The 22,365-nt window shown below is 32.8% G+C and overlaps 3 protein-coding genes across 4 annotated transcripts; 1 reads left to right on the top strand and 2 right to left on the bottom strand.

Annotated features, from left to right (window-relative positions):
• Positions 1-3,807: 3,807 nt before the first annotated feature.
• On the bottom strand, positions 3,808-6,983 carry LOC107896566 (uncharacterized). The gene is made up of 4 exons (XM_041078577.1): positions 6,978-6,983; positions 6,281-6,883; positions 5,392-5,664; positions 3,808-4,309 (listed from the first exon to the last, which is right to left on the bottom strand). The coding sequence occupies exons 1-4, from the start codon at positions 6,981-6,983 to the stop codon at positions 4,040-4,042; spliced, it is 1,152 nt and encodes a 383-aa protein (XP_040934511.1). The 3' UTR covers positions 3,808-4,039.
• A 2,673-nt stretch (positions 6,984-9,656) lies between these two features.
• Positions 9,657-12,087, bottom strand: LOC107896565 (60S ribosomal protein L10). The gene is made up of 4 exons (XM_016821760.2): positions 11,932-12,087; positions 10,900-11,400; positions 10,207-10,289; positions 9,657-9,901 (listed from the first exon to the last, which is right to left on the bottom strand). The coding sequence occupies exons 1-4, from the start codon at positions 11,939-11,941 to the stop codon at positions 9,833-9,835; spliced, it is 663 nt and encodes a 220-aa protein (XP_016677249.1). The 5' UTR covers positions 11,942-12,087; the 3' UTR covers positions 9,657-9,832.
• Positions 12,088-16,657: 4,570 nt separating this feature from the next.
• On the top strand, positions 16,658-22,289 carry LOC107896562 (uncharacterized). Of its 2 annotated transcripts, none has more exons than XM_016821750.2 (11): positions 16,658-16,897; positions 17,233-17,315; positions 17,409-17,594; positions 17,744-17,855; positions 17,984-18,017; positions 18,286-18,323; positions 18,441-18,475; positions 18,591-18,743; positions 18,908-21,423; positions 21,707-21,784; positions 21,901-22,289. In XM_016821750.2, the coding sequence occupies exons 2-11, from the start codon at positions 17,257-17,259 to the stop codon at positions 21,972-21,974; spliced, it is 3,285 nt and encodes a 1,094-aa protein (XP_016677239.1). In that variant the 5' UTR covers positions 16,658-16,897; positions 17,233-17,256; the 3' UTR covers positions 21,975-22,289. The 2 variants fall into 2 exon arrangements, with proteins under 2 accessions (XP_016677239.1, XP_016677240.1); XM_016821751.2 differs by lacking the exon at positions 16,658-16,897 and adding an exon at positions 16,985-17,122.
• Positions 22,290-22,365: the final 76 nt, after the last annotated feature.

The raw sequence follows: 22,365 nt of genomic DNA, 5'->3' as shown, positions 1-22,365 counted from the left end.
GAAGGGTACAGTTAAAGTTACTGCCAACAGACACGCTATAACTATTTCATTTTATTCTTTTTGGCTTTATTAGTAAATTAACCCCAAAACTATACTCAATTCTTAAATTGGTTCTTAATTTTTTTTTTCAAAATTGGTGTTTACACTATTAATTTTGTCTTAATGATAACAAAGGTTAAACTACAAAAATAGTCGCTTTTGTTTACCCCAGATTACATTTTAGTAACTTATGTTTGAAATGTTATGTTTTAGCCACTTATGTCATCGTTTTATTATGAATTAGTCACTTTGCCATTAAGCTCCACTATCTCCCTAACGGTAATCTTACATGGCAGTCCAAATGGGTTTTAAATGCCAACTTAGATATCTAATTAGGATAAGAATAGTTTTTTCAGTCAAAATAGAAAAGAAAATTAAAAGAAAAAGAGACAAACGGTTTTTCTTTTTTAGTTCAAAGTGTAATTAATTTAAATTTTTTAATTAATTAATTTTATTTAATTAAAAATCTATTCTCGTCCTAGTTGGACATCTAAGTCGGTATTTAAAACTCATTTGGACTGTCACGTAAAATTTCTGTTAGGGAGATAACGGAGTGTAAAGACAGAGTGACCATTTTATAACAAAATTATAATATAAGTGACTAAAACGTAATATTTAAAACATAAATAACAAAATATAATTTGAGATAAATAAAAATGACTATTTTTATAAAAAATAATATCGTCCCAATAAAAATATTACGCGTGATGATTTTTTTAAAAATAAAGACAAGGGAAGAGGTGTGTCTGAATTGTAAACTTAAAGTAATAGGAATATTACCAAGTCAACTCCTATATTTACAGCTTCGTTTTTAAATAAAACAAATAAGTCTTTGTAAGATTTGTTACTTGACTTGTCTGCCAAGCCGATTCTTGAAAATGAATATGAAATTGCCAAAAGAAAAAGTCTTGCTTTTCCCTTTTTTGTTTATTTCCCAAGTAACTTTTTGTCAACTTTTTTGCTATTAGTCCCTTTACTATGTTTAAGTTATGGATTTAGTCCATATGCTTTAATTTGGTCAATTTTAATATTTGTACTATCTAAGTTTTGAAATTTTAGTTCTAATCAAAATGTTAAATATTAAATCCATCAGGCCAAACTCTTTTCTTTATCCCTCACTATTGTGAGCGGATCTAAGGGGGGCTGGCAGGGGCCCAAACACTCTTTAAAATAATTTTTTTTTATCTAGGACTTTTATAATTTATAAGAATTTAAATTAATAAGAGCAAAATTGCATTCCTTAAATCATAAAAATTTGATTTAATCCTTTAAAAATTATAAAGATATAAGCTATTAAAATGACAAAATTATATTTTTACTATTATAAAAATATATGATTTAATTCCGACCCCAAAAAATTTTTTTGACTTTGCCTGCCCCCTAAATCATATTTTTAATCCACCACTGCTTACTACGTGGAAGTTGTGAATTTAGTATTTATTCTCCAATTTGATCACCTTAAATCTTTTTTTAAATTTTAAAATTTCAATCTCAACTCAATCGATAAGCCATTATATATGTTTATTAAAATAATATGTTTTTTTATATTATATGAAAATAGAAAGTTAAAATGGCATTAAGCATGTAATAATATATTTTATGCATAAGACTTTGAAAACATCTGAGTTTAACTTAATAAATTTAACGGCTATCATTCGGGTTAAGACTAAAATTTTAAAATTTAAAAAGTACAAAGACTAACGATAACCAAATTAGAGTATATGAACTAAATCCATAATTCCGCATAATATAGGGACTATTAGTAGAATTCAACCTAATTTTTCCATGTATCTTTTATCCAAATTATATTTATTCCAAAAAAAAAAAACATAGATTGAAGGGTTTGATTTGATCAAAATCATATATAATAATATGATAACAAATCTGAAATCCAAATTAAAGAATTAAGATGGATAATGTATCCTACAATTAATAATAATAATAATAATACATGCATGGTTACATACAAAGGTTGATTAATTTTATCAATATTTCAAGTAGAAAATAAAGAAATGTAGCACAGGCAGCCCTACCTGGTTATTGGTTCCAACATCCAGGTAGATTCCATCTTCCATGACCCAGAATGAACTAGGAATAGGATCCAATTTTGGTTTTCAAATTATTTTTAATTTTGAAAGAAGTTTCTTTCAGTTTCATTGGGATTCAAGAATAGGAAGAAGAAGAAGAAGAAGTAGTCAACCGTATGGGATGGAAAAGTCAAATGTTTGATTGATTAAGAGACCGACAGTGCATACACAGCTGTAATAAAGAACAAGTCTTTGCTTTTGCCTTTGATGACCGGCAATAGCAATAGCAACAGCAAGTTAAGATATGATTGCTTTGCAATCTCCAACATTAAATGTCAATAGCTATTTTGATGCGACTATTCCACCACTAATACCCTGCAACGCCTTTTCATGCACATCACTTTAACCTCATTTCAAGCCATACATTTGTTTGGGTTCCGAGTTTGTTGGTATCACCTTCAGGGTTCAAATATTGTTTACTTTTTTACACCCTTTTTAATATAAAATTTGTATGCTTATGCTTGTTCCGGTGTCAAAAAATACCTGCCTACCTCACCTTTTACCTTAAGTGAGAAATATGCCTAGTTGACCATGAGAATTACTAAATTATGTCACTTGAAATAGAATAATTTATACACTATGGAGTGGAGGTGAAAAGAATCATTCAACACCCCTCCTGCAAAGCTAAAAAATATACCATGACCATGTCCAAACCGAGACAGGGGCAGAGACACAGAAAGGGACAAGCAACCATTGAAATTCCAGAATGTAATAAAATATGACAGGTTTGAACATGCAAATGGTGTGGTAATTGCAGTCACGTTAATTCAAATACACCATGTGTGCACTTTCCCATTTCCCATGAATTCTGCCAACTATAATTTTTTTTTTCATTAATAGAAACAGAAATCATCACAGGACCATCTAACAACTACTCAACAGAGAGTTGGAATTTAAGATGTCAGCATTTCCAGCATGGCATTCATACATAGGCTACAGACAAGAGTAATGTTTCTTACAAAAATACGCTTGAACCGCTTTGAATTTCTGAGCAAAATAGTCTGCAACCTACAAATTGAATTAATCCACATTCACAACTCCCACTGTACAAATAGAATATGCAAGTTAACGAAGGAATATATAGACATGGTGAATGGAATTGGCCACATATAAAGTTTACCACCTCACAGGAACATTAGACACCTGTGTGTGTATTATCTATCCTCTTTTTAGTGGAGAGAGATGTTATTACAGAGCTCAATCAGTAAGTTCAAACTAAATGCAGGATAACTCACTCTTACTACAACTGTATTAGTTGGACCAGCAAAGCTTACTCCGGTTCCAGTAACATATCCTAAAAGCAAACTATGAAAGGATGGCTATCTTAAATAAGGTTCAGCATTGAATAGATTGCAAAATTCAGGTTTGTCTGATTGTCTCTGCCAGAAGTAACCTGTGGAGATGGGGACTTTAAACTCTATTGCGCGAAATGCACACTCGGGCGAATCTTTCACAGTCCGCATGCTCAAACTCACCTGGAGAGAAAGCAACAGTAGGAAGCAAGGTAACCCTCAAAATAAAAACTAATGTTTCCTTGCATGTGCTATCCAAGAGAGTCGATACAAATATCTATTCAGAAATGCCTGCTTAAGGAGTCATTGGATGAGAAGACATAGTAACATGATAAATATCATCAAAGATAGAAATAATGTTCTAAACATGGTAAGACGAACACTACAAATGCTGAAAACCATGTCATGTTATGCACAGTATGTCAATGGTACAATTTATTTGTTTCACTGGGGCATTTGAGTACAAGGAAGTTGATTTGGAAAAAGCAATGGCCACAATCAGTATAATGAAGGGCATTCCTCATAAAATCAAGTAATATCCGGCATTGTTAAAGCCTCAAGCAAACTTTCGGAAACTTCAGTAAACAAAAGCAAGAAAGAAGAACAAAATATGGCTAGCCATCATTGATTGCCATCTTTTTCAAGCTTTTCAATTTCTTCACAGCGCTTTCTTTCGGCCTCTTGAAGTTCTTGCTCAGCATCCTCCTCCTCCTCAATTTGGTCAAGATCATCAAATTCCTTGGTTGCAGCCATTGCTTTCACTACCGGATCTCTCAGCATGGAGATCAATCCACCACCAACCTTGTACTCTTCTTCATCTCCAATCAGGAATAGCCGCTGATCAGGTCCTGATGCCATTGGAATGTCTACTGCTAATAGCTTCATATCATACTGCAAACAAGAATAACAAATGCTCTGATATATAGGAATGGGCTAAAATACTAAGAAAACCTCATGCTATTTCACTTTCTTAAACAACCCTATGCTTTTATACCATTCAATTAAGCCTTTATCCTTTGATTTGAACCCAAATAGGTCCTTTATCCTATTCAATTCAGGGCTTCTTTATTATGTTAGTCACAGGGATATATCATAACTACCACTATAATAGCATATAAGCATTCTGTACTCTTCCATTTTATTCCTGTTCTTTTGTGTGTGTCTGTGTTTGTGTGCGTGTGTATTTGGGCTGGCGGGGAATGCTAAGGTACATGCCACAAGGAAACAAAAGGGAGCCAGGGTACGATACAAGAAAGATTTTATATGTTTCCTAGAAATGTTAAGACGTTAAATATTTCATTTACTGAAGAATGACAGAGAGAAACCACTTCACCAGCTCCCTCTCTATCATTAATCAGTAGAAAAAGAAAAGGTTCCCCCTAACTATTTACAAACACACCTGGACTAAATCTTTGGAAGACATGCAGACAGATGCTCTCTATTCAAAGAAGAAGAAGACATGAAAAATTATTTTAGGGTCTAAGTCAGTGTGACCTTCAAGGAAAATTCACAAGTAAAGTCACATGCTTAAAATGCGGTACTAGCTATAAATGGAAGTTTTGCTATCTATCTCATTGTTGGATAACCATACAAGGTGCTTTCTCTACCATATGAGGGTTTAATAAAAATTGGTAAATTACACTTTGATCATCCAAACAGCTTTAGAAATCTATACTTAACATTCTGTAGTTATATAGAGAAGGGCTTAACAGTTGATTTTAATGAAATGACCAAATAAAATCTATAAGTATATGAGCTACATAAAAACCTTAGCTATGAATTGATTAATATGACCGTAGTTCAAAGCTGTTGTCATTTCAAAAAGAAAAAAAGTAAAAACGTTGCAAACTACATAGTTTTGCACATCATCTCTTGAACCAAAGGGAAAAGGAGAGTGGTTTTTGCCCACAGTGCAAGGATTCATGTGTAGTTTACTCAAGAAAGTAGAAATGGGTAGGAAGTTAGAAGCAAACCTCGCCCTTTTTCTTCTTGACTTCAACACTCACAAGACCCTTTTTCTCAGAACCTTGGACGGGGAAGATAAGAAAACACCGCTTTCTCCTAAATTTTGGTTTGAAATTCTTCAGTGTAAGTCCACCACCAGACATTACATAAGCTCTTAAATCAGTTCCTGCAAGTGGCGCACCCATAACCTCAAGAATCCCAGGAGCTGTGTTAAGCCTCCTCATGGCAATTCTATAGACTCTGTCAGGATTTATTGTTAATCTTGAGCGAACATACAAGCCCTGAAGATAATGAATAAGCACGAAGTGCAAACAGTTAAGATACTGTCATTTTCCAATAAAAATGGCAGAACCATCCATCCAGGCAAGAAGCAAAATAGTCGTACTTATGAAATCGAGAACCAAACATGGGTGTTTAAGAGAAGCAATGTTCACTTTTATTGGAGTATAGAAACACATTAGTCAACAAAGAAAAGTAAAAACCAAGTATTCAATAAGATGACGGACAATGAATTAAAGTCAGCTCAACGGCTAGAGCTTTATTATATTTTGTTATCCAAGAACATTCACCCTTTAAGCGCAGATTCATGCTATTATTGCTAATTTACAGTATAATAGAATACTAACTCCAAAACCAGAGAATCTGATCTGAAGTTGTAAAACTCTACTTTTAGTAAATCAAAGTAAATAATTTACCCAAACTTCTTGAACCAAAATTGGTATATAAAAAGAGTTAATAGGCAGTCACTGACAAATGCATGAACAACTCGCAATTAGCAACATACATTAAGCGTATGCAGAATGCAGAAATATCCCATTTATGGTGTCAATGGTTCAACCTCAATCAATCCAAAACCCAAAGGACAATGCTAACTGATCACAAAATATAGCAACTTACAGCGAAAGAAACAATTGCAGTGGAAAGAGCAAGGAAGCCATACTTGGCCATTCCTTCAGAGAGGCCAACAAAAGTGTTGGCAATGCCGAACATAATCCTCCAAAGCAAAGCACAGAGTAGAACTCCTCCAACACCAAATAGAAACAAGTAATTCCTCTTGAAAAAAGCATCGAAATGCAAAGCAACAGCCTCCCGGTACCTAGACAAAGCGGAAGCGAAGACATTGGCCGGCTTCTGAAGAAGGTTTTTGGCGAAATGGGCATCGAATTTGGGAGCAGAATTGGAGGATTTAAAGGAAAAGAACCTAAACCCAGAAGGGGAAAAGGGATGATTGGGCTTAGCAATGTAAAGGTTAGAGAAAGGGGTAGTGCGAGAGTGGGGTGGGGAGAGCGAGAAAGGAAGTGGGAAAGAGCGGAATTTGAGGAAGTGGGATTTGAAGGGAGTTGGTGGTGGTGGTGGGAGGAGGAGAAGGGGTTGACTTGAAGACGTTTGAAGTGAAGCTTGAGGAAAGCAGCGACAATTCTTGAAGAAGATGATGATGATGATGACGACGAAGAAGAAGAAGAGAGCTTCAACATTTTTGGGGTCAGAATGTTTTAGATTCTAAGGACGCACAAACTCAGTCGACGATCAAAAACAAAATAAGCTTCCTTCACCGATTCGATTGTCAAAAACTGGGAAACGGAGAACAGTAGACCAGCATGGTTGAAAAAACCTGGACCTGATGGTTCAATCGGGTGAACCAAAATCTGAACGGTTCAATTGTTTAAGTTAGGTTTGAAAAATGAGAGATTGGACCAAAATATGGACTAAAAAGCTAACGAGGTTTTGGTGTATACTTGTTTACGAGTTGGTTATTCATTCTAAAATTAGAAATATTTGAATAATATTTACGAGTTGGGTTATTCATTCTAAAATTAGAAATATTTGAATAATAATATTAGGTTTTAAAAATAGATTTAAATAAAAAATTAGACTCGTTTAAAATATATATCAGATTTTGACTTGAATACTTAAGGCCTAAATTTAGTCCGGCCCGACTTATTTTTAAGTTTATATTGTTTTATATTATGTTATTTTTATATATTATGTAATTTAGAACACATTAAATAAATAAACCTATACTAAATATATAATATTACTCTAATATAAATATTAAAATAATGTTAAGATAACTCTATAAAAAATTTCAAGAAATAAAAAATATATAAAATTATTAAATATTAATATAATATAATATAAATATTTTAAAAAAAATTAAAAAAATAATATAGTTGAGCCTACAATAAGCTTAAGTTAGTCTTCTGCAAATATAGTTGAGTTTGGACAATTTTAAGCTCATATTTTGGACAAGACCAAACTTAAACAAATATAAATATGTTAATATCATGCTTAGGTCTGACTCAACCTATGAACATCTCTACTTAAGTGTTGTAAGTTGTTTTCATAATATTTTAGCATTTAAATACTTTTTATTATATTTTATTTCAATTTCATGTAAATTTTATCACGTTCTAGACTTAATTTGGACTTATTTGTTATTTCCCTTTTACTATTGTAGCTATGCTATAAAGAACTAAAGACTTGGAAAATAAGATAAAAAGGGTGGAGAAAAGCCTTCCACTTAGCTAAATCTAATTTAGTGTGGTGAAATATGCTCTTTAATTCAGAACTCTTAGGGTGAGTTTGGATGGGCAGTGCGTTTATTTGTAGTTAGTGTAAAAATAGCGGTAGCGGTGAAGTTAAATACTGTAACGATACTGTAGTGTGAGACAAAAAATAAGTTAAACGTGCCACACCGCCGCCCCAAACGAAGCTTTAGTAACAAATAGTTCACTTCACTGCAAATGTTGTGTGCGGTAAAGTGGTGCGGGAAAAACCTTAAAAATAAAGGTAACAAAATTTAAGAAGAAAAAGAAAAGAAAAGAACGAAATATCACTTGGAAATTAAATAAAACTAACACACCAAAAGGAATCTTCAAACTTGTAAAGATAAAGGGAAAAAAAATTAAAGAGCTAGACATTAATTATTTGACCATTTTCAATTTAGATTATTTCTTTTTACTTTTTTTTAATGTAAATTTGTTTTAAATATTTTTTTGCATTGTTTAACTAAATTCTATTTTCTTCAAACGATGATGAATCTTATTTATTAGTTAATTTATTTATTTTCTCTTCAATTGTTTTGATCCTCGTTAATTATTTATCCAACCCTGTGCTTATTTAATCAATTTGATGACCTTAATTTGTTTTGGAAGAAAAAGTTTAAGTTGAGCTCTAGACTAAATAAATTAAGATTAACTTAATTCAGATGAGATCTAGACTGAATAAATTAATGTTAACTTTAATAATATTGACGAATAAAGTAATTTGCAACAAAGATAGGAATATAACTAGTGAGGAAGGTGGACTGACTTTGTTAGATACTGAAAAAACCTAGTTAATGCCATTAAATTTTGAGATAATATTTACATAGATTGAATTAATTAAAGTGGGTGAAATTAGAAATTCAAATCTTTAAAATTGATTGAGAAAGTCTTCATAATTTACTTACTTTAATTTTAATAGTAATTAAAATTTATTTTATTAATCTAGATTAGTTAAAATTAAATAATTGATACTTAATGGCGTGAGAACAAACTCTTCTCATAACTTTATTACATGATTCGCACGTACACTTATGTTACAAATTTCACCCATCAACTTCAATAAGTCCCAAATACCGTCGACAGACCTTCTCACTAAACAGACTCATAGACCTCCTCAATCAACAAGCTCCCGGAGTTCACTTTATAATCTCTCCTCATTTGGGGGCAATTGTTACACTACCATCGTGAGCCTTCCACGTACCCTTTCCAAGCGAATCTTGCACTGGGCGGACCTTCAACAAGTAACTCTACAGTGAACCTAGAAGACCTTCATGCCGAGCTACCTTCATCAAGAGCATGTGGAACATTGAGCTCATTAATTGCTTGACCGACCTAAAACGTCAGATGGACAATCGATGCCCCTTTAAGAAGACAAGATGTAACTTTACCGCCACTAGAATCACAAGACCCATCACCGGATACACTCTTTCCTCCCAATCCACTCTTTATCAACCATTCTCTCCATCTTTCCCCTACCACCCAACACTACAGCTCTTTGCCCTGCCAAGGTGAACCGCCACCTTCGCCACCCTCCATCCTTGCTGATTCATCACGTCAAGAAACTCAAACGTCTTTATACTCCTAAAACTTATATATTAAAAGTGTATCGGATAGTAATAGGCACAAAAATAATGGAGGGAAGCGAAAAGATGGAAGGGCAAAATGCATTAGAACCACAGTAAATGAATGAGATGAAATGAAAGACAATAAACACTAGGCTTCTCAGGGAAACAACAAACTGCAATTCCATTAAGCTCTCAATGCCACCAATTCAAAATGCCAAATATTTTGAACCTACACAAATTTGCTCAACTCAAAAACAACCCAACTATGATAATAAACTAATAAAACAGGTCCATCTTAAGCTTCAAAATTTTCTAGATAGAGACTCAAAAGAGTCGATCTAAGCTGTTGCATGTAGTAAAGCTCTTCCAGGTTGACGATTAGCCAAAGGTCCATGACATCGAAGAAGCTGCACATTATAAATCACAAAGTTCCACTTTAGAAAGCCAAAAACAACACAAGGAGTCCCAAATCAATGACTAAGTTCGATCAAAAGCAAATATCATTTCAAAAGAGTGTCTAAGGAAATATATATACACACACAGATACATGAAGAGAAAGAAGCTACCACCAAAATAAGTTCACAACTTTGCGATGCACATTCTTCCTAAGAGCTACAAATAGCCATAATGTATTGAATAGATACAAGAGAACAAAGCATTTGTTTCAAAGAGATAATATATTCGACTATATCTTTAGTTTTCTTAGTATTACCTTTGCATTGACACCATCTGGCACAATCCTGTTCTCAGACTTCCACTTCAGATAATCAGCACGGCTATACTTGGTAAATCCCCTCACAATGACGACAACAATAACAATGAAATTATAATAATATAATAAACCTTATTTTGAGAACACAGGCGACTTATTGTGCATGTGTCATGTAAGTCAATTACAACAAGAAAAATTTAGAGCAAAAACCAGACCTTTTGTTCCGTAATACACATTTATGCTTTCACAAGCAAAGATTAAAGGCAATTTACATTTCATGTAAGCCACAAACCTTTGATTTCATTAAATTATACAACTTGAACTTTTATTATCAAAAGATTAGGTCACTTATACTACCTCTATTAAATAATTTTATTGTAAAACCTGTCTTAGCATGCATACTTGTTTTATTTTCAAAACAGAATTAATTTCGGGACTCTATGCTGATTAACGTACATACAATGAGCTAACTTTTCCATTATAATTACTTAACAAAGTTAGCATAAGCTACCTAATTTGTTAATAATAGAAGTTTCGTAGTGTAATTTAATGAAATTAAAGGTTTTGACCTAAATGAAAATCGAGGCTAAATTAAATGGTCTAGAATGTAAATTACAGCAGAGATTAATGATACCTATGATCCTCTAGTATAGATCGAGGAGTTTCAGAATTCATTCAATTTCTAAGAAACGAACTTCCTGCTAACGATAATCTTTTGACGACCTGGAAACTTGAATTTTGCACGGCGGAGCGCCTCCTGCGCATGGTGGCTGTTGCTGTCCTTGCAACGAGCCGAAAGCAGGACCTGACCAATGTTAACCCTAGCACATGTTCCTTGAGGTTTCCCAAAAGCACCCCTCATTCCAGTCTGAAGCCTGTCAGCTCCAGCACATGAAAGCATCTTGTTGATTCGAAGAACATGGAAGGGATGAACTCTCACTCTCAAATGGAAAGCATCTTTCCCAGCATACTTGGCCATGTACTTGTTGCAGGCAATTCGGGCAGCCTCCAATGCCTCACTCGAGACATTCTCCTTCTCCCAACTGACTAGATGGACGCAGAAAGGGAACTCATCAACACCTTTTTTCTTCATCCCAACATCATAAATTCTGATCTTAGGATTTGGGACACTACGACAGTATCGAGATTTGGGGTATGGCTTGTTCTTGATTTGCCGATTACACCTTGCCGGTCCTAAAGGAAAGAATTTTAGAAAACCAGCACAGTTTAGTAAAGTTAGGATGAATGTGGTGAATAATACCAAACAAAGAAGAAAAGGTGAAAAAATTATTAGATCATTATGCCATTTAACTCCACAAGCTGAATTAAAAAAATAAATAAATAACTATCCAGATATCCTTAAAACTATATTTAAAAAATAAAAACTGAAAAAAAAAACATATGTAAATCCATTGCCAGTAACCTCACAAGAAAGTCTAAATGAGAAAACATTAAACAGATCTAATGGGTACAAACTATTTCCACATTCCAAAAAAAAATGAGCTTTCTCTATATAAGATCGAAATATAGTGTGTTTTAAATGTAAATGTAAAGTGTACACATTAATTGAGGGAAAAAAAGATAAAATACTAGAAAAATGAAAGCAAAACTGAATTCTAAGGATATTAGAGAACAATTAATATAAGAATAATTATGGCAGTAAAGAATTCAAAGAAGAATTCTAATAGAATGCAAGTAAGCAAGCAAGATAACGAAGTTACTCACTCCTTCCCATGTCGTCGTGTCGTGCTCAGATGAGATTTGAGAGCACAAAATCCCAAACCCTGATTTTGTGCCCTTCTTCATTTTATATCATCCGGTGCCTCATACAACATCAGTCACAGCACAAGCAAAGCAGTCCGCATCTGCTTCGAATTTCTCATGCACCGAACACTATTTTTATTTAATTTCTATTTAATTTTAATTTTTTATGATGACTTAAAAGTTCCATATAAAAATTACTTTTAAAAACCATAAAATATTGAATATTTTTATTTACTTGAAATTTTTTTTAAAAGTATTCATAAAAATTTCGAAACTTTTCAAATAATATTTGAAAAAAAAAGCATAAAATAAAAATCGTTCTATCAAAATGAATTTTAAAATCAAAATTTAAAAATCAATATAAAAACTGAAAACTAAATTAAATAAAATTATGTTTGAAAATTTTTACTTTTGATATTGTTTGTGCTAGGTGGAGGAAAAAAATCAAAAACCAAATTAAATAGATGATTTTTGGAATATAAATATAAAATTGTGGTTAATCAAATTAAATTAAATTGAAATCTAATTATTTATTTAATTTGTAATTAATTTTAGTTTTATAATGTAAAAAAGTTATATATTTAAAATGTTTAAAATTATTATATAAAAATAAATTCCAAAAATACAATATAAAATTTATTGATTATTTTTTTATTTAACAAATTAATTTTTTTTTAAATTATGAACAACAGTTGGAACTTTACCGAATAATGCCTAAATGCTATTAAATAAAGTCTAAAATTCAAAATTAAGATAGAATATCAAGAATCAAATTAGAATATCATGGATTGTTCAAAAAATTCTAAAAAATTTGACCAAATCGAACATAATTCACCCCTAATTCTTGTTATACAATTCACTTGGTTTTCATCACAACCTCTTCCCAAGGATAAAAAATTAGTATCATAGTGATGAGTGAACTTAAAATAAATTCATTTGATCATTCGATAACATCAATTGAATTGAAAATTAGAAAAACGACCAAATTTGGTAAAATATAAAAAAAATTAAAAGCGAATTTCTCTTATTATTTTTGGATTTTTTAATAATTTTTTTTATTATATGTTGTTTCACTTTTATCTTTAGTTTTCCTAAATATAATTTTCCTTGGTCAAAATATGGTTTTTGTCACTTTACTATATTCAAATTTGAGTTTAATCTCTACACTTTAACTTCGCATAATATGGTCTCTCTAATTTTTAGTGTCATTAATTAGCTCAAATAGCTAATTATTTTAGTTAAAATATTGACGTGAATCAATTTTCAAAAGCCTAACATGGAGATTTCCTTGTATGATTGAATTCTCTTCTGGAATGAAACATTTTAGTAATATGGTTGACTATTAGAAAAATAGTTCATCTTTTATATTAGAATATATCGTGTTGATAACATAAATGTATTATTCTCTTTGAGTGTCATTGAAAAATTAACACACTCAAAATTTTATCTTCTAATTTTGAAAAGAACCTAAATACACACATTAAGTTGTTAATATAGAATTCATGAAACTAAAAAATAATACGCATAAAGTGGTGGTTAAAACATATAACCTCTAGCACATACAATATTGATGAGCGACCAAAATATAGCTACCAGCCCATAAATCTCTATATTTTAAATGTCATGGATTTGAACTAAATAGAGCCCATGTTTTTGCTCTTCAATGATTTCGTTCTTCAACAAATTTAAGAGGTATACCTTTGCTTTCCACACAACAAGAGAACAAAATTTTACATTTTCTTTTATGCTCTGTTTTGAACGTTAATGTAATTGATATACTTCAATTATATTAATGTAATTAATTCAATATTAGTTTAGTTAATACTGTTGCTATTGCTACGAAAGAGAAGTTAGGTTCAAAGGTGATAGAGTTTATTTAGGTATGTAACTAATACCTAATTAGTTCAAACTATATCTCAACGTCAAACCTAATATGATAGCTCTTACTATTATACACATTTAGAGGGGAAAAAGTTCAATTAAGACATGCATTATGCATACTTAATAAAACAACAATTTCAATTCTCCAATTTATCTTTAATTTTATATTTTCGATAACCAAAAATAAGTATTACAATACGCTCACAATTAGACCTATTCATGGGTCGGGTTAGGTTCGGCCTAGATCTTGCCAAAATTTTAAGCCTATTTGTTAGACCCGAATTTGGTTTGAAAAATGAGTCTAAAATCTTGTTCAAATTTGACCTGGATAAAAATGCTAAAATTTAGACTCAGTTTGACCTGTCTGAATTAAATTTTTATATGAAAAAAATTTTAAAAATACTAAAAACATTAAAACGAAAATTTCTCAACAAATTAAAAAATATATTTATTTTTAAATAAAACTAAGATAGGTGTAACTTAATAAACAAATGCCTTTAAAAAAGTAACAAAATCAACAATAAAAAAATAGTTATACAATATCCAAATAATAACAACAAAATAGTAGTACCATAGTAGTAAAATGATAGCAAAACAGTAAGAAAATAACAATAAAAATAGCAGCAAAATAGTAAGAAAATAACAAGAAAATAATAGATTTTTTGTCTTTTGCTAATTTGGGTCAAGTTGGGCTCAAGTTAAAAAAAAATTTTACTTGAGACCCGACTCGTTTTTTAAACAGTTCTTATTTATTGTCCAAATATAAATTTTAAACTTATATTTTTAACTAAACTCTTTTCACTTTTTGAAGAGATCATGATATATCTTGCAAGGAAATATTGAAAAAATGTTAGTATATGTATGCGTGCATGAATGTATTGATTTGGGTTGAGTTGTTTTGAAGTGAAGCATTAGAGGGCAGGGGGGTGGAGGTTGTTTTGAAACCCCTAGGAAACTTGAATGATAAGCAACGCAAAGTAGAGCAAAAAGAAAAGGAAGTGGTGGAATAGCAGTGGAGCAAAGGTAAGGATAGGAGGATAAGGAATAAGCATATGACTACAAATCGTGAATTTTTGAATTTTTTTTTTCTTTTTTCATGTTCACTTTACGTTCCCAATGTGGTCCTTTCACCATCCACACACTTGTTATTTCAAATCACAATACAAAAATCTTCTTAAAAATTCCCTTCAGCAATAAGAAAAAAACTAATATATATATATACTAGATTATAACTAGGGCAAAATCTAGAAAAAAAATTTAGGAAGTTAAAATTGAATTATAAATTTTTATTTTTTAAAATATAATTTTTGTTATATATTAATTTATAGTTTCATCATATTTAAATGAGACTAAACATTTTTTTTTGTTTTTGTGGATTCAAAATATAATTTTATCATATATTTATTTATAATCTAACATTTATAAGAGGACAAAATTGTAATTTTCTATTTTGGGAGGGAGAGGGCATGGCCTCTACCTGCCTTTTGGACTTGATTATAGGCTAAGTCATCTGTTTAGACTTGAAAATTGAGAGAATTTAGGTAAAAATATAGACTCGAAATAGGCTTGCACAAAAATATAAGGCTCGTTTTTTAAACGGATCATGCCTCAAGTAGGATTTTTGGTCGGGTCCGGTTTGAATCAACCTAAACTTTCTTTTCTGTTGTTGTTTTGTTGTTATTTTGTTATTATATTGCTACTATTTTCTTATTATTGTCTGGGTAAAATATTGTAAAACTCTTATTTTATATTGCTACTATTTTCTTGATTAGAGTCATTGATTGAGTTTGTTAGGATTTATATTTCAAATGATTTAATTGGACTCCTTTCATGTCATATCAAATCTAGTCAAACAACTTGAATTCGATCCTCCTTCTGTCTCCTTCCTCCATTCTGATACCAAATGATAAGAAATACAAGCGGAAAAAGGAGATGAAAGAAAATTTAAATTCAAATTATTCGACTTGAGAAACAAATATTAGAATGTGAGAAGAAACCAAATAGATTTAAAAATAAAGAAAGAAAATAAATTATCTATTTTTGGCTTCATCACAATATAGTTTATATATATATGAGTTTTTTAATGTATAATTTCTCAAAATAAATACTTATTTTTTTAAAGAATATGTTTATTTTCTAAATGATATTAAAATAAAGATATTAAAATAAAGAAAGACCTTTACAATATTATTTTAAAATTTGATTTTTCTTAATATATATTTCATTTATAATATAAATATATGATAATAAAAATAAAAATAAAGAGAAGGAGAAGAAGAAGAAAAATCCTTTCAAGGAAAAAAGGAGATAAAAAATAATAAGCCCATAGCTGGATTTTATTTTGTCGAAGTCAATATTTTGGCCGATTAATTGGGTCCGTTGACCAAAATTCAGTAGGAAATTAAATTGTTTATTAAAATTAAAATTAAATGAGAAATTAGTTAATAAATAGTAATCGGTGGGTCTACCGCTTTAATTTTATTGATAGGGGATCTTTAGACAGATAGAGACAAAATTAAAGGTAAAACACCATTTACGTTCCAATTATTATTATTACTGTTAATAATAATATTTTATTAGTTATATGAAAAAGAAGTTAATTGGTGAAATAAATCGATTTTTTAAAAATTTTTAAAAATAAATCATTTTTGGAGAAAAACATAAAAAAATCCAGTTGAACATATTTTCCTCACAATAGTATGAAAATGTGTAATTATCGAAAAATGCATCCAAATACAAGTACTTTTACTGGTATGTCAACAGGAAAGTCCTATTTAACTAATTAACTTCGACATATTCAATTAATTTAATATATTGATAATTAAAATAAATAATAATTCATCCAATTTTTCTTTAAAAAAAAACACAGAAAATCCAACACCAATGACGAAACCATACATCTGGTTTTCCAGTCTCTTGATACTTTTTCAGATTTCAGTTCACATTCTATCTCCATACACTCTCAGGAGAGGAGAGGAGAGGAGGCTCTGTCACTGCCACTGCCACTGCCACTGCGTCATTTTGTTTCTGTTTCAACTTTCACAAGGTAAATTTATTTTTATTTTTCTAATTTCTATTTCATGGAAACCAAATCAAAATCAAACCACCAATTTTGCATTTTATTGGGGGGTGTCAGAACTAAAATTGCGCTTTCAATTGCTGCTACTACTACTACTAGTACAAGGTGAAGTTGCAGTTGAAAGGCGATTGATTTTATTGCTTGTGTCCCTTTCAAAAAAGCTAAAGCTTTGTAGCTGTAGATATAGTGGTGGTGTGCATTCTTAACTCTTTCAGATCCGAATCCAATAATGCAGCAGCTGAGTTGCGACTGATTTCGCCATTTCCGTTAACCATTTTGTTTCTATTTTTGGTTTTTGTTAGGTACCCAAAAAGGAATTTCAAGAGATGGATGGAGATTCGCCTTTAGATTACGCCACCATTCAGATCCTACCTGCTGAAAACAGGTTCAACCTGCATCTCCAATGTCACTAACTCACTTACTCTTTTTATCTACGATGGAATACTCATTCTCTGCTATGTTGAATTATATGTATTAGGTATGAGGCATATAGTTGTAGTGACAACAAAGTAGAAAAAGTGGGAGTTGGGGTTCTGGAGAAGCTCTTGCCCCATTTACCAGACCTACAAAACTTGTACACCCAAGGCTCCAAAGCTGACTACAAACTCCAACCTCCTAACAATCTCAACTATGCTCACTGGTTTACTAAATCTACTTTCACCAGGTTCTCCTTTTTCTCATTTTCCATTTTTTTGTCAGAGGTCCTCCTACATCTGATAGGGTCCTGATTAATCAGGAGTCAAGCTGGGTCGGACCTCTGAATCGGGGGGCATTTTAGTTCTGCATGCGCTTACCCCCTTTGTACTTTCTCAGATTCGTACATCTTGTTGGTTCAACTGATTTAGTGGATACTGCTAAAGGTATTGAAGGTGAGATGTCTCTTTTGGAGGAAGCCAGAAAATTTCATCTTTCTCTATATGCTCAGGTAAGTGATAAAATATTGTCTGTGTCTTTGACTGTCTCTAGATTTTTAATTATATGTAGGAGCCATCGCTAACAAAAGTTTCTTTTTCTTCTTCTTCTTCTTCTTCTTCTTCTTCTTCTTCTTCTCAGGGTCACCAAGATCATATTCAAAGCAGCGAAAAAGGTAAATGTTATGTTTGAGTGAATTTAATGTTACAATTTTCTTAGATACTTGGTATAAAAGGAGTACTATTCATTCATCTTATTGCCTTCTATTTATTTGCATTGCAAATAAACTGAAGACTTTAACATATGATTGAGGTTTCTTTTTAAACTAATTGGGAACAGAAGTGTTGTCCCTTGTCTGTCTTGCTTATCTCCCTGGTTTTGTGTTTTTCCAATTGAACCTAAATGCCTTGAGAGATTAATTGTTCTCTTTCCTTGTTCAACAGATACTTGCAACTCAGGAGACGTGCTACTAGCATCCAAAGTAACCGCTGTTCTTCAAAACTTTTTGTAATCAAAATTTCCTTTAGGTCCTCTAGTAGTTGTTCTTATTATTCTAATTTATGTTGTTGCCACTAATATATGCACTTGATCTCTGCAGATTGACGGTCACAATTCATTGTCAGATTCCTCAAAGTAAGTTCACTAGTATAATATTTATGTATATATAATATATGTATTATGGTTTGTTTGTCAGGGTGTTTAATTTCTCCTGAAAATTGTAACTAACCTATGGAAAGTTTATTGCTAGGAATGAGCTCTTACGTGCTATGGACTCAAGACTTACAGCATTAAGAAGTGAGTTTGTTGCAGCTTTTAACCAGTCCGTTGGAGAAACCTGCTCCCACAAAGAAATCACTCACATAGCCAAATTTGCTGAAAATTTTGGAGTAAATGATGTAAAGTAAGTTGCCTTCCAAAAGAAAGTGCATGGATCTTTTAAATTCTTATTTGCTTGAACAATTTGTAATGCAATACTTTTACCAAAACATTTGAATTTCTTATATATATAGATTGTTTATTGAAATGAATTATAAGCAAAAAATAATCTTAGTAAGTCTATTGCAGGAATCTTTTTTACAAGTTTCAAGAGCTGAGCCAAAAGAATCAAGTTGCTACTGTGTCTGATGATGAAAAGTCTTCATCCACTTTTGCTTCAATGACTGACAGAATAAACAAGACTGGTGGAAATAATCAAATATCAAAGCCACCCAGTTCAGAAACGCCAGTTAAGTATGGTGTTTCACCAGCAAAAGCTGCCCAAGTTGAACGTCAGAGCTCAACAGAAAGTGAGGAATCTTCTGACTCAAGCGACGAGATTCAAACGTCTGCAGAAAGAAGTCGAGCTCTTATAAGATCTGCATCACCTAGACGTTCAGCGTCTCCCATGCGAAGGGTTCAAATAGGGAGGAGTGGCTCACGTAGGGCCCCTGCTCTGACCATTAAGAGCCTTAGTTACATTCCTCCTAGAGAAAAGATATTTCCTCAAAGAGATGTAGCTTCGGATGGTAGTGAAGAGGAAGGATCAGGACATGCTAATAAACCTGAGAATAATGTTCAGCGTATGAGTGTTCAAGATGCAATCAATCTTTTTGAGAGAAAACAAAGGGACCAGATTACTGATGTTCCTAAAAGGAACTCATTAGCAAACATCTCTCTTGGTGCAAGTAAGTCTGTATTGAGAAGATGGAGTGCAGGTATGAATGAATCCTCCTCCCAATGCCTATCACAGAATGCTTCTGAAGATCCTGTTCTGGAGCCTCCTAATAATGATATCATGAGGTCAGAAGTTAATTTGGAACCTGATACTAGAACCGATGCACACAATGTCGATGAGACTGTTGATAAGAATTTAGAAAGGCTGGAAGAGAGCTTGGCTAGTCCAATAGATGTTCATGAGGTCACAGATATAATCCAAGAAGAGGAAGCTAATGAAAGGTCAAAAAGCTCAGCTGAATGGAATCGGAAAAAGGAAGTGGAGTTGAACCAAATGTTCAAAAGAATGATGGAAAATCAGCCCGCTAGCCGTAAGAAGCCTCAAACTAAAGTCAGGCAAAATCTGCCTCCAGAGCAGAGAGGTGGATTTTATGACCATTACAAGGAGAAGAGGGATAAAAAACTTAGAGGAGAAAATGCTGGAAAGCGTGCTGAAAAAGAAGCAACATTTAAAGCAATGCAGAAAATTCTTGATGAGAGGAAAGCAGAAATGGCTTCCACAAAAGTTAATAATTTATGTAAAAAGGATCCTCCAACAAAGGCCCTAAAATCTGTTAAAAATTCCCAAAAGGTACAAAAGAGTCCTCAGCCAGCTACAATGAAGGAAACAGTAAAAGAAACCACAAAAGCTTCAAGTGCAAAGAGGATCTCATCTAGAACATCCCCATTGCCTGCTACTCGTAAGTCATGGCCTTCAACGCCATCACCAAGAACAAGAGGAACATCACCAGCTAAAATTTCTGCTGGAATCTCTTCTTCTGGCACTGTGCCAACAAGTCGGAAACCTCAGTCAGCACAATCAGTACCTCGACTGAGTCCTAAAGTGGAAAACTCCCACCCGCAACGAAGAAAAGTGAACGCAACGCAGACTTCTAAACAAGGTTCAATTGGTGTGAATGAGAAGCAGCAGCAAAATTCAATGAAAAGCAACAAAACAACCAGGACAAAAGTTGCAGTAGCACGTGAAGACTCATCCAGTGTGGTTTCAGCAAAGCCTAGTTTGTATAACAAGGTAACAAAGAAAAGTACTGTAGTTCCACTGGAATCAAAGCCATTTCTCCGCAAAGGTTCTGGATTGACCTCTACTGTTGGTGCCGTTAACAAGATAAAAAATCCTTCTCAATTGGAGGACCCTTTGAAAAACACTGAAAATTCAATTGATGCTCAGGAGAGTGATGTCAATGTTAATTCTTCTGTCTTGGTGAATGACCTCGAAGATCAGCATTTTTCATCACTGGATCACAGTGATGATGCTATTCTACCAGAAACACAGGCAAACGACCACCAGAAATGTGATGTGACTGAGAGTGTTGATGAACTTGCTCCTGACTTTGAAGAGGACCTAAAAAATGTAGGTGGTTCTTCCCAAGGTGCGGAAGAATCAACCATCTCACCAACTGCCTGGGTAGAAATAGAAGAGCAGCAGAAACTGCCTGACCAATGTGATGACCAAATGGGTGAAATTACCTCTTCAACTTGCACTGCACCTGTTGGATCGGCTAGTCCTCGTGTCCGTCACTCTTTGTCACAGATGCTGCAAGAAGAAAGTAGTGAAGCTGATACTACCGAATGGGGAAATGCTGAAAATCCTCCTGCAATGGTCTACCAAAAGGATGCACCCAAGGGATTGAAGAGGCTGTTGAAGTTTGCTCGGAAGAGTAAGGGGGATGCAAATATGTCGGGTTGGTCTAGCCCGTCTGTCTTTTCTGAAGGAGAGGATGACACAGAAGAATCAAAAGTTTATATTAAGAAAAATGCTGATAACCTACTACGAAAGGCTGCTCTTCATGCAAAGAACTATGGGCAACAAAAGACTTTGTTATCGGATGGATATGAAAATCACTTGGTTGCTCATGAGCTTCCATCTGGTATATTTTGATTTTTCTCTTTTTCCATAATCATTACATTCTTATTTCTGTCAAACTGTTTGTCTCATATGGATAGAATCGAGGTGGCTCTAGGTCAAAATCATAGGAGTAACTGCTTTCATGCCTGTGTCCTGTGGTTCATTATTCTATTGGTCGTCTGTTTTGGCTTCTTTGCTCAAGTTTTTGCTCAAGTTTCTGGAAAATACAAAAATAATTGTAAATATTACATTCCTTGAATCTTCACCTATTTCTTATGAAAGGACTGCATATTTTGGTTATGCAGCTCAATCAGGCATTAGCACATTTGATGCACACAAATTGCAAAAGGGAGGTGTCTCTGCAGCTTCCTCCACTACCAAAGGTCAACATCCATGTCATTATTAATCCAGTTCCTCTCCTTTTAATCTTCTGGAATAAAATGTTTATTTTCTTTTTCCTTCCCAATTCTAATATTTTTTGCCTTTTATTTTCTTTCAGGGCCAAGGTCTTTCTTCTCCCTTTCAGCGTTTAGGGGTAGTAAACCAAGTGACATGAAGATTCGCCAAAGCTAGGACATTTATAAAAACGAGGTTATCGACATTTTCTCTCTCAGTCCTTAAGCTAAAATGAACTAGCTTGGCTGAATGGCCAAAACTTCTGCTTTTCTCTTACCATTATTATTATTATTATTATTTTTTGGTGTGTTGGTGTTGCTTTGCATGTCAGCTGTGGGAGATCATCTCTATCTGGTGCTCTGTATTGTGTTGGTGAGATGTTGATGTAGATACAGTACTTTGCAGGATTAGGATTTCCATGCTGCTAAACCAAATTGTTCCATGTTAACCATTATGTTAAGGACATAATAAAACCATAATGATTTAATTTAATTTATTTATTTATTTGGTATCAGCACAAATTATAAGAGCTAGCATTCAAAAAATTCTAGCCTTGTACTGTGGAATC

The sequence above is a fragment of the Gossypium hirsutum genome, chromosome A10 (assembly GCF_007990345.1).
Source record: "Gossypium hirsutum isolate 1008001.06 chromosome A10, Gossypium_hirsutum_v2.1, whole genome shotgun sequence".
In the NCBI taxonomy this organism is placed as follows: Eukaryota; Viridiplantae; Streptophyta; class Magnoliopsida; order Malvales; family Malvaceae; genus Gossypium; species Gossypium hirsutum.
This window is presented reverse-complemented; position numbering and strand designations above follow the sequence as displayed.

Bases quoted from the DNA above. Each gene is read 5' to 3' on its own strand.
- LOC107896566 (XM_041078577.1), bottom strand. The intron at 5,665-6,280 runs GTAAGTTGCTAT...CATTATCTTCAG, and splicing joins CTGCAATTGTTTCTTTCGCT to GGCTTGTATGTTCGCTCAAG. The intron at 4,310-5,391 runs GTTTGCTTCTAA...TCTTGTTTGCAG, and splicing joins TCAAGAAGAAAAAGGGCGAG to TATGATATGAAGCTATTAGC.
- LOC107896565 (XM_016821760.2), bottom strand. The intron at 10,290-10,899 runs TCGTTTCTTAGA...TCGTCATTGTGA, and splicing joins GATTATCGTTAGCAGGAAGT to GGGGATTTACCAAGTATAGC. The intron at 9,902-10,206 runs GTAATACTAAGA...TATAATGTGCAG, and splicing joins CAGATGGTGTCAATGCAAAG to CTTCTTCGATGTCATGGACC.
- LOC107896562 (XM_016821750.2), top strand. From the start codon at position 17,257: ATGGATGGAGATTCGCCTTTAGATTACGCCACCATTCAGATCCTACCT. The intron at 17,595-17,743 runs GTTCTCCTTTTT...GTACTTTCTCAG, and splicing joins ACTAAATCTACTTTCACCAG to ATTCGTACATCTTGTTGGTT. The intron at 17,856-17,983 runs GTAAGTGATAAA...TCTTCTTCTCAG, and splicing joins ATCTTTCTCTATATGCTCAG to GGTCACCAAGATCATATTCA.